At 40.2% G+C, this 15527-nt stretch overlaps 1 protein-coding gene across 1 annotated transcript in view; it reads right to left on the bottom strand.

The window, feature by feature from the left end:
* The window catches only part of taf1c (TATA-box binding protein associated factor, RNA polymerase I subunit C), a 39324-nt gene extending 23797 nt beyond the window's left edge, over positions 1-15527 (bottom strand). The window contains exons 1-10 of the mRNA XM_086188265.1: positions 15086-15527; positions 12932-13043; positions 8331-8380; positions 6213-6308; positions 5388-5455; positions 5031-5281; positions 4574-4705; positions 4362-4491; positions 3419-3490; positions 3165-3300 (exon numbers count right to left, since the gene is read on the bottom strand). Of these exons, the coding sequence (XP_086044391.1) occupies positions 3165-3300; positions 3419-3490; positions 4362-4491; positions 4574-4705; positions 5031-5281; positions 5388-5455; positions 6213-6308; positions 8331-8380; positions 12932-13043; positions 15086-15202 (1164 nt within the window). The 5' untranslated portion in view covers positions 15203-15527. The remainder of the gene's footprint in view (positions 1-3164; positions 3301-3418; positions 3491-4361; positions 4492-4573; positions 4706-5030; positions 5282-5387; positions 5456-6212; positions 6309-8330; positions 8381-12931; positions 13044-15085) is intronic.

Here is a 15527-nt window from a genome sequence, read left to right as displayed (position 1 = left end):
GTGAGGGCGTGGGTGGGCTTTTTGGTTGCCCCTAGGCTCTCTGCCTGTACATTGGGGTTTACCCCGGTGGACGAAAGGGTTGCTTCCCTGCGCCTTCGGGTTGGGGAACAGGTCCTGGTTGCTGCATATGCGCCGAACACCAGTTCAGAGTACCCACCCTTTTTGGCATCCTTGGGAAGGGTACTGGATGGTGCTCCGGCTGGGGACTCCATTGTCCTACTGGGAGACTTCAACGCTCACGTGGGCAATGACAGCGTGACCTGGAAGGGCGTGATTGGGAGGAACAGCAGGCCCGACTTGAACTCGAGTGGTGTTCAGTTATTGGACTTCTGTGCAAGTTGCAGTTTGTCCATAACGAACACCATGTTCGAACATAAGGATGCCCACCGGTGCACATGGCACCAGGATATCCTAGGTCGCAGGTCTATGATCGCTTTTACAGTCATATCATTTGACCTGCGACTGCATGTTCTGGACACTTGGGTGAAGAGAGGAGCTAAGCTGTCAGCTGATCACCATCTGATGGTGAGTCAGATCAGATGGCATAGGAAGACGCCGTGCAGACCCAGAAGGCCCAAACAAGTAGTGAGGATTTATTGGGAATGCCTGGCGGAAGAACCAGTCTGAACAATCTTTAACTCCCACCTCCGGCAGAGCTTTGACCACATCCCGGGGGTGGTGGGGGACATTGAGTCCAAATAGGCCATGTTCCGCTCTGCCATTGTGGAGGTGGCTGCTGTGAGCTGTGGCCGCAAGGCTGCTGGGGCCAGTCGTGGCGGTAATCTGTCAGGCTGAAGAAGGAGGCTTACAGGGCATGGCTGGCCTGTGGGTCTCCAGAGGCAGCCGACCGGTACTGGCAGGCCAAACGGTGTGCAGCTGTGACAGTCGCCAAGGCAAAAACTCGGGCGTGGGAGGAGTTCAGTGAGGCCATAGAGAACGACTATCGGTCGGCTCCGAAAAGTTTCTGGCAAACCGTCCGTCACCTCAGGGGGGGAAGGCAGCAACTTAACCCAACTGTTTACAGTGGGGGCGGGAGGCTGCTGACATCAACTGGGGAGATAATTGGGCGGTGGAAGGAATACTTTGAGGAACTCCTCAATCCCACCAACACGTACTCCATGGAGGAGACAGAGTTTGGGGCGAGAGGGTGTTGTCTCTGCTGTTTGCGGATGACAGTTTGCAGCCGAATGTGGAGCGGCTGGGATGAGAATCAGCTCATCACGTCTTCTTCAAAAGTACAAACTCCATGAGGAAGGTCTCTACACGCTCCTCAGTTAAGTTGAAACTACTTAGTAGCAGACCAATAATAAAAACTAGAACACAGCATCAAGACTGATCTATTTTGATTGAGATTTCACAAATATATCATACAAAATGAGTATACATGTTTTTCTAAAATTTATGTCCCAGAATTTTGTCTTCAGTCTTCAACTGTGGCTCTTGGATTTTTGTGATAAGGGAAAATAAAGACAAAGTGTGTAGACAGGCCCATCACAAAGATCAGTCTCCCGATGGATCACTTAAGCCCCTTTCACACTGCACCAAAAACGCGGGCGAACACAGGTGTTTGGGCACTCTGAAAGGGTCGACTCGGCATTTCGACCCAGGTCCACCACCCTTCCAAGCGACTTGGCTGTTTACCGGCTCGCCTCGGCTCTGCTTGGCTCTCCTGCAGTGTGAAAAAGGCAACCCGAGTTGTCTCAGGTTTCCTGTGACCTTCCTGTCGCATTCTAATTTTGTCACTGTGTCGCCTGTCTGGCTGTCATTGTGGAAGCTCCGGAAAAAGAAAAAGAAATTTAAAAAATTTAGCTGCATTGTGACAGCTGCTCACTCATCTCTCAAAGTTTTGACCTCTGCCATAAGATCAATCTTCCTATTGATGTCCCCGAGACTCAATTTCTCTCCTTTTTTTTCCAAACAGTTTACATGTGTACAATCTTACGTGAATTCATATATGCTAGGGAACTCCCATCAATCGGGGAACCCTAACATGAACTGCGCAAGAATGACCATGTCCATGAACAACTTGTGTGGCAATCTTGCACCTTTTTTTTTTTTAATCGATCATGGCAGCGCACTGGCAAGATCGGGAAGTTCGCGAGCTGCTCATCATCTGTGGTGAAGAGGAGATCCAGCGGCAGATTTCTGGAACCGTAGGGGACATGGTGATTTATGGGAACATCATCGGCATTTGGAGGGAGCGTTCATCTTGACAACATCCATGCTGTCATCTGTTTACCTCAGTGTTAAGGCACACTTATGTGTAATGATGATGCCAGTGCGATGATGTACGACAGAGAACAACACAGGCACGCAGCCCTCACAGCAGGAGCTCAGACCCGTGTCTGCTGGAAGCTTGAATGTGCCCTAATGTCGAGTGAATGCGGGCACAAAAACCCGCTTTGACCCGCGTATTTCAGTGTGAAAGGGGTATTATTGATATGACTTGACTTTTAAAGTTATCTTTATGACTCGTGGTGAAGCTCACTCTCATCTAGAAACACTTGAAGATCTTGGCATGAAGAACACTAAACAGTGAACTTGGAAGTTTAGCCATTGAGAGCTGTTTAATTAAACTGAAATGATCCCATTGAAAATGTACACGTCTATTATGTTCATTATTCAGTACAGTAATTGATCTATTATAATAATTAGGGGCCAAACGATGGGAGCAAGGGATATGGTTGGTTACCTTACCTATCAGTCAGTGACTGTGACATCTCATAATTGTGTGTGTGTGTGTGTGTGTGTGTGTGTGTGTGTAATAAATATCTGTACCTGCTGGTCATTGAGTATTGTCAAATGTCAAGTAGATTTTATCAGTGTATCAATTACACCCAGCCAAATATCCCAGACCTTCTAAGCAGCTAATTGTTATGTTTTTTTATAGTTGCAACAACATCTACTACCAATGTGGGTTAACTTTTGAGTAATACAATCAATGAGTTCAGATCTCGCATGTACAAATTCAAATCCAACACTATGCAATCTAAATCCTTACAATCCTCACACAAAATTCACACATTGGTATCATATGTCTCTGAAAACAAAAAGGCATATTCTGTAAGGAAGAGAGAGATTCATCTTTTGGCAAACAGGATTGCATCATCTTTTCTGCATTGAACCAAAAAAATGTGCACATCTTCAATTATGTCTCGTCTCACCCTGATGTCAGAGAGCTCTGCTCCGGTCCTATCTGCATACAGCATAATCCTTGGATGGGCAGAGAACTCGCACCATCGCCATGCTGATTTAGCATTAAAGTACAGATTATTGTCCTCTTCCCGAACCTTCTGCATCCTGGTGGAGAAGAGTCAAAATAGTTTCAACTTAAGTTATGATGACAAACTTGACAGATATATACAGAGACACTGTACGCAGGAAGGTTTGATTATCATTACAACAATAATGGCCTCACCCTTTGCCAACAGTCCATAAGTTTATAGCCCCGCTCTCACTCGCCACGAGAACTTCACCTAAAATGTGAGGACTGAAAACGTACAGCAGTGTTTGTTAAACACAACTGCAAGGCTTTCCTGACATTCCTGGAGGTTGCAGAAATTTTTTTTTACCCCCATCCTGTACTAGGGGATCTCCTGGATCCAATTTTACTGTCTAATAGGCATATAATTAAACCCCCATTTTTTCATAGCATCCAGAAAAATCATACTATTCCAGCTAACAAAATAATCTGCAAGTATGATGTGATTCCCTATGTATGACCACTAGCATTGGAACAAGGCTGCTGACAGGTTTAATTAATTCTCATAGCCATCTCTGTAATGGTGATTAACTCTAAATACAGGCTTGTAACTTTTTTTAACCACAAACATGCAACTATGTTCCAAAACAATTGAAACCTGAGCACAAATTAACCAAAACTATATTGCATCAGCTAAAGGTAGGCAATACTGACATTCCCAATATTCTGAGTCAAATTTTTGCTCTATATTAATTGATATGTATAATTGTCTGATTATAGTCTATTAATCAATTTAATTTATATTGAACATTTCATATACTTATGCTGTAGCACCAAGTGTTTCACATGAATCAAGCATAGAGATAAAATGTCAAACCCACCAAATCAACAAGCACAAATAAAAAAAAATCTCTCTCCGCTCACAAATAATTTAGGGGAGCCTCCTCTGAAAGCATTGCGAGATCAGACATTCTTTAAACTGCCATCCCCAAACCCTCACAAGGCAGTGAGGGAGAATTTTATTCTAATTTGTGTAATTTCCTATAGTTAAAGGGGGGTTGAAGATGATGTCAAGATAGTACATTAAAACTCAGTTTAATTTTAATATAAAACAACAACTAAACAACTGCCCCACACCAACTCCCATATTACCACAAACCTGACATTCACACAGGTGGTGACCTCTCTGGTAGTGATAACCTGCAACAAATGAGGTGTGTTGCTTTCATTCCAAACTGAATTAAAGCTCCAAACCCCACACAGATAATCCAAGCGCACAGCAGCACAACCTACAAACAGGAACAAAATTGGAAAATTATTAAAAAATACCCATTCAACCTCTGGTATGTTCAAATATATTCTCATTCTTACAGTAATTTAACAGGGAAGCTGAGCTTATCTGTCTGATGGGGCCTTTCAGCTGAAAGCTCAAAGGGTTGTTACTGCTTGAGTCCACACACAAAGAAGGTCCTTTGTGAGGCTGCAGGGCCACTCTGTGGAAGTCTGTTGTACTGCATTAAGATCCAGAACCAGCAGGGAAATAAAACAGGAGGGACACCACTCTGTTCTACACCTCACATATTAGTTTGGTGTATTAGAAACAATTTTACACAATGAGTCCCATCAGCCATTTCAGTTGGTGCCAACAAATTGAGAAAATATGGTACCCATTCATACTTATCTGTTGTTAACTATTAAAACAATCTCATTTATTTGATGATTTGATTTTATTTACTTTTTCCTATAATATAAGAGACTTGTACTTGTTAAATTACCTGCTGTGTATTAAAACCTTATTAAAACCTGTATTAAAATGGCTGCAGGATACAGAGGTGGTCCATTCCTTGGTTTCCAGGGTAGAGGAGGCAGCCATGCTGAGAACCTCTGCCACTCTGTGAGAAGGGAACAAAGGACAGAGCACCCCCCGTGGCTCCTTCAAAGAACAGCTGTCTGTTTCTCTGCTCTGTCAGCTCCTCAAACAACAGTGTACCTAGCAGCTCCGGTGGGATGTCATGCCTGACATCTGACAGCAGAGCGCTGCACGCCTCCATTGATCTGGAGTAATACGTCTGCTGACATCTGGGACAAAAAACATGTAATAAAATGGCTGCAAGAAAACCGCAGGCATTCACTGATTGGAATGAAAGTCTCTCTTTTTTCACAAACACAAGCCAGGTCCTCTCACATTTTAAGCTTCAGCAGTTCCATGAACATTTTTATCTTCCGTGTGTGAATTGGATCCAGCCGATAATGCTGCAACACACAAATATAATTCTTAAGTGCTGTGTTGGAGGTAACTGGACTTCCCTGAAGTAAATTTTCTGGACGTTTCACATTTCGAATTCGTCTAGCAGCAAGTCCTCAATAAAGTCTTTATTTTCTGAGATACACTTATCTGACTTTGAATAAAACACAAAACACAACCCTTTTTCAAATCTTCGGGGTCTCCTGTTAATGAAATGGCTGGTTTTCAAATTTTATTTTGGGACAAATTTGTTTTTGGGGTCATTATAACTACCCCTATCTCTACAAAAAAAAAAGAGCCAAAAAAATCCTTTTGAATTCTCACTCTTCCCTTCATAAGATTTGCTGAGGTATGAACCAGGAGTCTGCCCTTTATCACAAAAGTGACAGAGTTCATTTTACTTTGAGAAATACCAAAATACAGTCCTGTAAATAAAGCTTTATTTCAGGTGGAAATTGTATGTTTGCGGTGATAGAAAAGGGCTCCTTTACCTTTTCTCTCAATCATAAAAATGTAACTAATAACTGAACTAACTAGGTTGCGATTGAACAATAACCAGTGGTTACAAGCAAAAAGCCTTAAAACTCCACCCTGCCCCTGTATACAGCAGAGCAGCTCAGCAAAACTAGACAGTTACCTCTTAAGGGTCAAATGTGCCAGGCAAGTTTAATTTTCAGGTTTAAGTGAAGACGGTTCATTTGATCGAACCAGCATTCACAAAAAAAATTGAATAAAATTAACAAAAAATGTTGAGGGAAAACTCACTTCTCTCAATCCTTGTTTGAAATTGAAGTTTTCACCAAGAATTTCACTCATGCACCCAAAGGAATCCTGACAGTTATCCATGAAGAAGTTCTGCATCTGAACAAAACATGGACACAGTCTGTATAACCTTCACACTGCAAAAAAGGATCTCAGAGGGTCGAGGATGCCATAATTGGCCTCAAATGAAGTTCCAAAATTCATTCCAATAAAAGAAGCATAGGTACAGATGAATCCACAAGAAGTTTTCTATTTCCCACCCAGAACAGGTCATTATTAAATCTGTGGTGGTAAGGTACAAACTATAAGAGCCAAAATAGTTTGTTGTTGATGTTTTTATGGTTTCATTATTTATGGTGCTGTTGGATTGCCATTTTACCACCTACCCTGTTTCTTCTTATGTTTGCATTTGTGGAGAGTCCACAGGAAACATTTTTATAGAATGATCAGAACCAAAATATTTATCTACTGATGAAATTATGACATAAAACAATCAGTGTATAATAAAACCGATCAACCACAAACTTTCTGATTGAAAAGACACACTTTTGTCATCTCATTCTAGGGTGTGTGTAAATATACAGTATGTCTTATATCGTAATCTGGTGTGTACATGTTGCTCTAATGAATGAAAAGTGATTCACTTACTTTATTTAAAAACGGAACATACATGTCAAGTCCCAGCCACCAATCTGCTACTAACGGTAGCAGTTATTAGGCAGCCATCGGCTCTAACTAAATACCGGAGGAACTCTGGCATGCTGCCATTGACAGAAATGACAGAATGCCATGAGTTTACAGCAATAAAAAGCATGTATAAAATTAACAAGATAAGTAACTTTGGACACATCATTTGTTTTGAGAAGGACATTAGTGAATTGCTGTTTTATGTCTTCACAGGGGCACAAAGGGCTTCCATTATGTATGGAACACAGTTCTACTTGAATATGAGTTCAAGAGAAGAGCAAATCAGCATAATCAACACCATATAAGGTTAGTTGCAGTTGGAGAGTAGCTCCATTCGTAGCATGATTAAACTTATTTGGGGTTTATATGCATTTTAAGTCTGAAGCATAACCTCACACTAGCTAGTGCTAGCATTAGTATGCTAATGTTAATTTTGGGTCTTTTGGTGTGTCCCAAATTTTCATATTGTGTATACTAAGCATATTAAGTACTCAATCGCACAGTGCGCGAGTTAAAAGGGTGCAGTGCAGTCCCAAATCACATTCTGCCGCACGGCTCACTCACTGGAAATGACGACACGATGTCTTCTTCTACGCCAATTTGTGACTGGCTAACACTGCATCAGCATCAGCTTATTACCTCCACCTTTTGCCTGCGCTTGTTTGTGAATTTTTGAAGCAGTAAAACAGCAAAATGAATGGTCATCGCGCATTGTTACACCCCAATAGGTGCTGACAACGCGATTTCCTCCTCCTATTGGCTGAAGATGCAATGGTATGTATAGTTTATTTGTGTGATCTATTTAGCAAAACATTTCGGTGACAAGTCATTTTATTTTTTCAAACGTGTCTACACAGAATTTCAAACTTGTCCCCATTATTTAATGTAAAGATAACTCCATACAAGTCAGTGTCGACTGACTCTCACCACAGCTGTCTGACACCATTTTTATCCATGAAATGAGTGCGTCAAGTGTCCAAAGTTGCAAACTCAAAATCTTGACCAATTTAGGTGATTCATCCAGGTACTTTTGCATACTCGATTTTCGCATAAGATCCATATCTTTTCCATTTTAAGTTGAGTATACTTTAAATTTAAGTATGTAGTATAGAAGTATGCAATTTGGGACACACCATTTGTCTTTGGAGGCCTGAGAAATGACCTGCAAACACAGAAAGCATGAGCAGCTTGTTATAAATGACATCTGTGATGATCTGACAATTTCATACAGGAGGAAAATAGGCCTGGGTTTGGAGAGGTTTTAAACCACTGGCACTTTGTAAAGTATATTAATCTCAGATCCATGCACTTCTTTGGCTCCATTTTATATACAGTTAATTAAAATCAATATATAAATCATAAATATAAACCCATGCAGAAAACACATGAGCTGGAACTAAGGTTTTTTTTTGTGTGTTCAACTGCTGTACTCACATGTTCTGTGAACTCAAGGGGATCTGGAGGAGTTGAAGACAAAAAGAAAGCTGGAGAATAAAAAAAATAGAAAAAAAGACATTTGTAAAAACTTACTATGGCTGACATTTTACTGTGCCTGTCCGTGATTTAATAAATGTTGAAAAAAATACTGATAGTTTTTAATTGGAAATTAATAAAACAAAAGCAATTGCTTACTTAAAAAAAAAAAATTCATTGCTTTTTCACAATCATATAAAAACAATATAAGACAAGATAAGGGGGGGGGGGGGGGGGTTAGGCATGTGCATGAGTGTCCCCACCACACCACAACCACGCCAGCACATGTTTGACCAGGAGGGATAAATTTAACTCTTTGTTAGCAGGGTTATCTGGGGAACAACTTAATTGACAAAAGCGATAAACAGATCATTTTTCAACTTTGTATTCTGATTAGGGTTGCCTTTAATACATCTATTCATCCATTTTTTTCTGCTTATTCCTGTTAAGGGTTGGGAGGGGGGCTGGAGCCTATCCCAGTGGCTACGGGCAAGAGGGGGGGGGTTCACCCTGGACAGGTCACCAGTCCATCGCAGGGCCAACACATATAGACAGACAACCATTCACACTCACAGTCATACCTACGGTCAGTTTAGAGTATCCAATTAGCCTAGTCCCATCCGGAGTACCTGAAGAGAACCCATGCAGGCGCAGGGAGAACATGTAAACTCCACACAGAAAGGTCCCGTGCGCAAGCCGGGGGTCAGACATGGAACCTTTTTGCTGTGAGGCGACAGTGCTGACCATTGCTCCACTGTGCCGCCTGCCTTTAATACAATTTACTCAAAATTACTTTACCCCGCATTTCTTTTCCAATGACGAGAATGCTACAAAAATACATTTCCTGTATTATCAAAAGTTGCAATATCCGTCAAAAATAGCTGCAACTAAATGTATTTTTCACAAGTGTGAAGTCGTAATTGTAATCATTATCAAGATCTGATGACCCTACCAGGGGCCTACTTCCTTAAACAGTGCTGAGGATCCTTTGTAAAAGTGTCTCTTACAGCACTATAGAAAAACATGCACTGTCATGTTGACAGAAGTTTGGCATCAACTTAATGCCAATGTGTGTTTTTCTCGACATGGAGGTGCAGTGCCTCTACTCCAAGTCCCTCCTGAATGACTGAGCTTCTCACCCTGTCTCTAAGGGAGAGCCCAGCCTCCCTGAGGAGGAAACTCATTTCAGCCACTTGTATTCGCGATCTAGTTCTTTCGGTCATGACCCAAAGCTCATGACCATAGGTGAAGGTTGGAACAGAGATTGACCGGTAAATCAAGAGCCTCCATTTCTCCTCCTCCTGGAACCGTCACCTTATCGTGGTGGAGGGGTTTGAGTGCCCTAGTGACCCTAGGAGCTATGCTGGTGGGGACATTTTTGCCCCTGGTCGGATAACCCAAGGCAGACTGGTCCAAGGCGAAGGGCCAGACAAAGAACGGTTCAACAGACCCCTCATGGAAGTAACACCATAGAGTTTGTGTACCCAGCCCGGAGGGGCACTGGGGCCCCGCCCTGGAGCCAGGCCCGTAAGGGCTTGATGGCGAGCGCCTAGTGACTGGGCCTTGGTTCATGGGGCCAGCCGGGCCAAGCACGAAAAGGAGACATGAACTCGTCCTCCCATGGACCCACCACCCATGAGGAACCTTAAGGGTCCGGTGCAGTGTGGCTTGGGTGGCAGTCCAAGGCGGAGGCCTTGGCTGTCTGATCACCAGGCATGGAAGCTGGCTTTTGGGACATGGAATGTTTTTGTGACAGCCATAGTTCATATAGTTCATATTATTCAGACTTAACCTAACATCTGGATGTGGCACAGCAGCAAGCCAGTAAACTGACATTAGATGCTACTGTACAATAGGCAGTCCCTCCTGGAATTGCGATTGCAACTATTAAAGCAAATTCAGGCAATACCCGTGAATTTTGCACGCCCAGCAATATTATCCAATCACCGCAACTTTAATACAACTTTGACCAATCGCAACACTCCTTTTCATGTCGCCCCTTACGTCGTTATTTACACTTCCTCTTTCTACAGGTGAACATGCTAACTTTTGTGATAAGGAAATATGTCGCATTTGCCTACGAAAATCACCACTAAGGACCGTGCTCTTCAGTTTCCCCATTCTCGACATGAAAGTCGTGGTAAATTGTTTTGTTCTCCATGCAATATTGTGGTTGAACACAAACGCAAGTCATCAAATGAAAAACAAAAAACAAAATCACTGTGACAGAAGGTTTAACTTAAAGATTTTGTCACGGTGATTGGTCCATCATCAAATCATTATTATTTATTTATTTTTCATAATTTAAGAACTGTACAGATACGTAACATAAAACCCAGCTTTCCTTTTATCTCCACCCGTCAACTTAAGCAATTACTTAATTTTAAGCATTTGTGCACTATTATTATTACAGAATTTCATTTATTTTGTATTTGTATTAAAGATCTGTTGAAACAGAGCTTTTATGGTTGTCTGTCTGCTCAAGTTATAAAACACTATTCAGTTTTAAAAGTTTAAAGTTGCCAAGTTTAAAAGCACTGAGAAATTATTTTATTCAGTAATTACTGAGTTGTCACATACAGTACTGATTTTGTGCGTTGAGGAGTGATTTGGACAAAATGATAATAATCATAATTATGAATATAATTATTGGCTATTAAATAAAATTACTAATTATATTAAATATTAATTATTCGGGGCACCACCCTGATTAGTTCAGGGAAACTAAAATGTTGACCAAACTTGGAAAAGTTATCAGTCTCAAACAGAGTTTATCCACTAAACAGTCAACATTTGGTAATATCAACTTAATAGGTATAACTCTGATCTTAGAAGGGCGAGATCCGAGCGCTGGCTATCACTTAGATACGTGACCAAATTTTTGTACACAAAAGATACTACGACTTCTCTCTTATAAATAAAAGTGTTTATTAAACACAATGCATCAATCAATCAGCAACAGCTGAGGCTGGCTAGCTGCTGGTTAGCAACGTGGAGATATAAAGCGTGGATCGGTCAGTTAGCAAGCTGAAAGGCTTAGCGAAAGAGAGAGAGAGAGAGAGAAAGATAGATTGTTGCAACTTTTCACAGAAGCTGCCACAAAATCAGGCATTTTAGGCTGCAACAATCATAAAAAGTGCCGTGAAATCCTGGAGGGACTGAATAGGGATGAGCCATATCAAATTTTGGATACATTTGAATGTTCCCAAATTTTATCATGGTGTACCATATTACAATCTGATTAAAAAAGGACATGGGAAGGTTTCCATGGAGCTGCTGCTATACTGTGTCCTGCCACAAAGTGGCTGCACTGCACTTCAAACATGAAGAAAAATATGTGATAACATTAAATTGGGAGTGCCAACATCAGCTGAGGAGGCACTCTGATATTACAAGTGAATTTTGGGCAGTTGGTTTGTTCCAAGCACACAAGGGGACAGACAGTCTGTGTTCTAATTTCTCCGTCTTTTCATTCTCAATAAATACAAACTGTTGCAGGCTAATTGACAACTATTTGTCAATATTCAAGTAATGTGGGTGTTCATTTGCATGGGCATCAGGAACCTCAGATACAATCGTAAGTGGTCACAGAAGACACATTTTAAAAGCATTAAATACGTGACCAGAGCCATCAAGGACCCAACTTCAGGTGAACTTATCGATCAGGTTTTTTTTCTGTGGTGCAGCCATCTTATACAGCAATTTGATCTGTTCCAAGCAACTGAATCAATGCTGCATTTATATTAGCTTTTTCCCACGCAGAAATGTCTTCGCCCTCCTCTCTCTCAACATGAGGTTAAACTGAAACTGATTGAGCTTTGGAGAGAAGTGGAGAGCATGGGTGGCTGAGAGGGACGGTAATCCTCATTTACAATCCTGACCACACATCTTGTCAGAGCGTGAGATGTCATGGTTATGGTAATGAAACTGACAACATTGGTATTTTTTAAACCCATGACATACCTTATCACCATATTAATGGCCCAATCCTAATTTTACTGTAGATTAAGTTTTGAGGTGTGAATGACTGTATCATCAGCATATCAATGGACAGGAAAATTTGAACACATTAGCAGGAGATCATGAAAAAAAAAAGGACCCAACATTGAGCCCTGTAGAACAAATCTAACAAATCTTAGTTGGATGAAAACACACACAAACACACAAATATATATATATATATACATACATACATACACACACACACATTTTATATATATATATATATATATATATATATATATATATATATATATATATATATATATATATATATATATATATATATGTATATATATATATGTGTGTATATATATATGTGTATATATATGTATATATATGTATATATATATGTATATATATATATGTATATATATATATATATATATATGTATATATATATATATATATATATATATATATATATTTATATATATATATATATATATATATAGGAGAAAACTACATTGTATTCTATCATGTAAAAAGGATTAAACCATTAAACCATTCTATGCATAACTTTGTAACCTTCAATGAGGTAAAATAGGTCATCAGTGACTCACATTTTTTCGGAGAGAAGAGAGGAATTGGGACTGGCTCTGTGTGATGCCACGGCTCCGCTCTGACCTGATGTCTGGATGTGAATGTCCAACTGGAGAGAGCACCAGAGTCACCCTGTGACCACAACACAGCTATACTGAGCAAAACAGATCACCACATAGCTACAGCATACAAATATGACCAAGAAAACAGGAACTTCTCACAGTGAAGTAACTGAAATGGCACTGCATTCAGCCTTGATTATGGTTAAGTAATTTTCATGATTAATCATTTAGTTGAAAAAAATGACTGGTGAACAGTAATGAATTGCCCCAGCAATAAATAAAATTGTCTAACTTGAAATGAGGACATTTTTTAAAAATTCCCAGTGCCAAAAATTAGGGCTGTAATCAACCAAAGAAATTCTTGGTCAACTGAAGCCCTAAAATTTCGACTAAAAATCGACTAATTTTATGTAAGAAAAATATACTGTGTCAACTATCAGCACAATACCTGTTGAGGAATATTTAGACAGTTGTTTTTGTCACGTTATAATAATTGACAGACCCTATCATTTCGCTCTGTACGTGTCCTGCGCACAGAGCGAGACTGAACAGAGGAGCTCAGCATCGCGGCTGAGACACAAATAGACTTTTAACTTAAAACTTTACTCTTAAACAAAAAAGGCAAGTCCACTGTAAGAATTTTTATAATTAAAACAAAAACAATTATTAGACTAAAACATTGAAATGTCAATTCTGATATGTTCATATACGCTAAACTGACGGGGCAACCTACGGTGGACAAGTTAGCTTATCGTTTTAAGGTGATGTTAAGGTGATAGGCCGTGTTGGTAGTGGAGCTGTGATATGCAAACTGTTGGCCAACTTTGCATTCGACTTTTTTCCATTATCTATTTTCATGAAATGCTGCCACACTGCAGGTGTCTTTGACGTGGTGGAAGAGGACTGACTTTAAATAAAACCGTCAAAATTAAATATACATTCATCAAACCACCAGACGTTGGCCTTCTGGTACTCTTCAGTCTGTCTGTCTGTCTCTAGTGGGTCGGGCTAGTCCAGAATAGCAAAACAAGGGGGTGTTCAAAGGCAGATAGTTATCTGTGAAACGGGGGTGCTTTGAAAACACCCCCATTAGCACTTGGTACTTTCCTCCTGATGAAATTAACGTGGCAAAAATCGACCAATCAGAATTTTGGTCGAGCCAGAACTTATTGACTAAATTGCATAAATCGACCAGTCGACTGGGAAATTACAGCCCTACCAAAAAAAAAAAATCACTTGTTTGAATTATTTCTTTTTCCATCCAAACACTCTAAAACTTAGACTCTTCATTTTCAGTCATAAATGAAAAACAAAACAAAACGCAAATCCCTCTACTTTTGACCCAGCAAAAGTGTGATATTTGTCCGAAAAAAGAATTTCTGTAAATAGCTGTCTGTCAACTGAATAATGGCTGATTAAAACAAGTACTATTTAGTACATGGAGCGTTTCCCCTACTGTTATATTAGGGGGGCGCTCGCCCCACCTTCCTTGCATGTGGGTCAGAGGCGAATGATTCTTATTTTTATTTTCAGGTGAACTTTCTCTTTAGAACGCCTAGTTCAAACCCTCTATTTAGCTGCACAGTTTTGGTCTAATTTGGAGAATGTGACAGGGTTGGTATTTTTCATGCGCAACATTCATTTACTCTCGTGTTATTGTTAGCAATTAAAATTCGAAACGTTAAAAAGGCTTTTTTTCCATTCAGAAGACCTAAATGAAGCTTTTCAGCAGATGTGATGAATTGCTTTAGCAAATTTCAGGGTCTTTATTTACCAAAAAGGCTGCAATTATAATTATCGATGATTATTTAAAAACAAAATAATTCGTGATGGTGATGCAATTAAAGAAAAGCACAGAGGGCGTTTCCGTCTAGTTAGACTACAAAAGAAATGATGCGAAAGTTTATCAACAAGATACAGGTTAACTACTTAAATGCATTTTCGAAATAAATACGGTGTAACCGTTTTCAGATGTTACAATTAAACGACACTTATTCTGTTTATGCACGTGCAGTCTTAGCTAGTGTATGTTAAGGTTACCGACGAGTTTAGAGCAACTTTAATAACCCAGGTTACTTACTTGTCATTTACCAAAGTCAGAAGTTGACGCACCTGTGGTATGACTCCGTCGTAGCTGCCCCAGTTTGCAGCACAGTTGTTCAGAACCGGGCCAGGTGGTCCCCTGTTGTAAAACGAAGGGAACAGCTGTCGTGGGAACTGGTAATCCATTTTTAAAGACAGTAAAATAATACGAAGATTTCGTTTCCTAATGTTATGTGCCGTAGTTTTCTCGCTGTCTCTGTGTATCTAGGAACAGGTCTGAACATGTTGTTCTCAAACCCAGCTAACGCTTTAGCACCACAGTCTCTCCGCTTTTCGTTAGCACAATCACATACGTCTCTCTAATCCCCATGACATATTGTTAGTCTATCAGACGCCAAATCGTATAATTAGAAGACAATATACTAATCCGATTCAGGACAAAATTTTGTTAAAATTGTTCAAAATCCTTGCAGTGTAGCTGAACACGTGGCTATACCACTAGTACGTAACT

Source organism: Aulostomus chinensis, chromosome 19, assembly GCF_037954235.1.
Source record: "Aulostomus chinensis isolate RoL2024-O1b breed Wild chromosome 19, RoL_Achi_v1.0, whole genome shotgun sequence".
Lineage (NCBI taxonomy): Eukaryota > Metazoa > Chordata > Actinopteri > Syngnathiformes > Aulostomidae > Aulostomus > Aulostomus chinensis.
The sequence above is the reverse complement of the archived record's forward strand: the minus strand, read 5'-3'. Positions and strand labels throughout refer to the sequence as shown.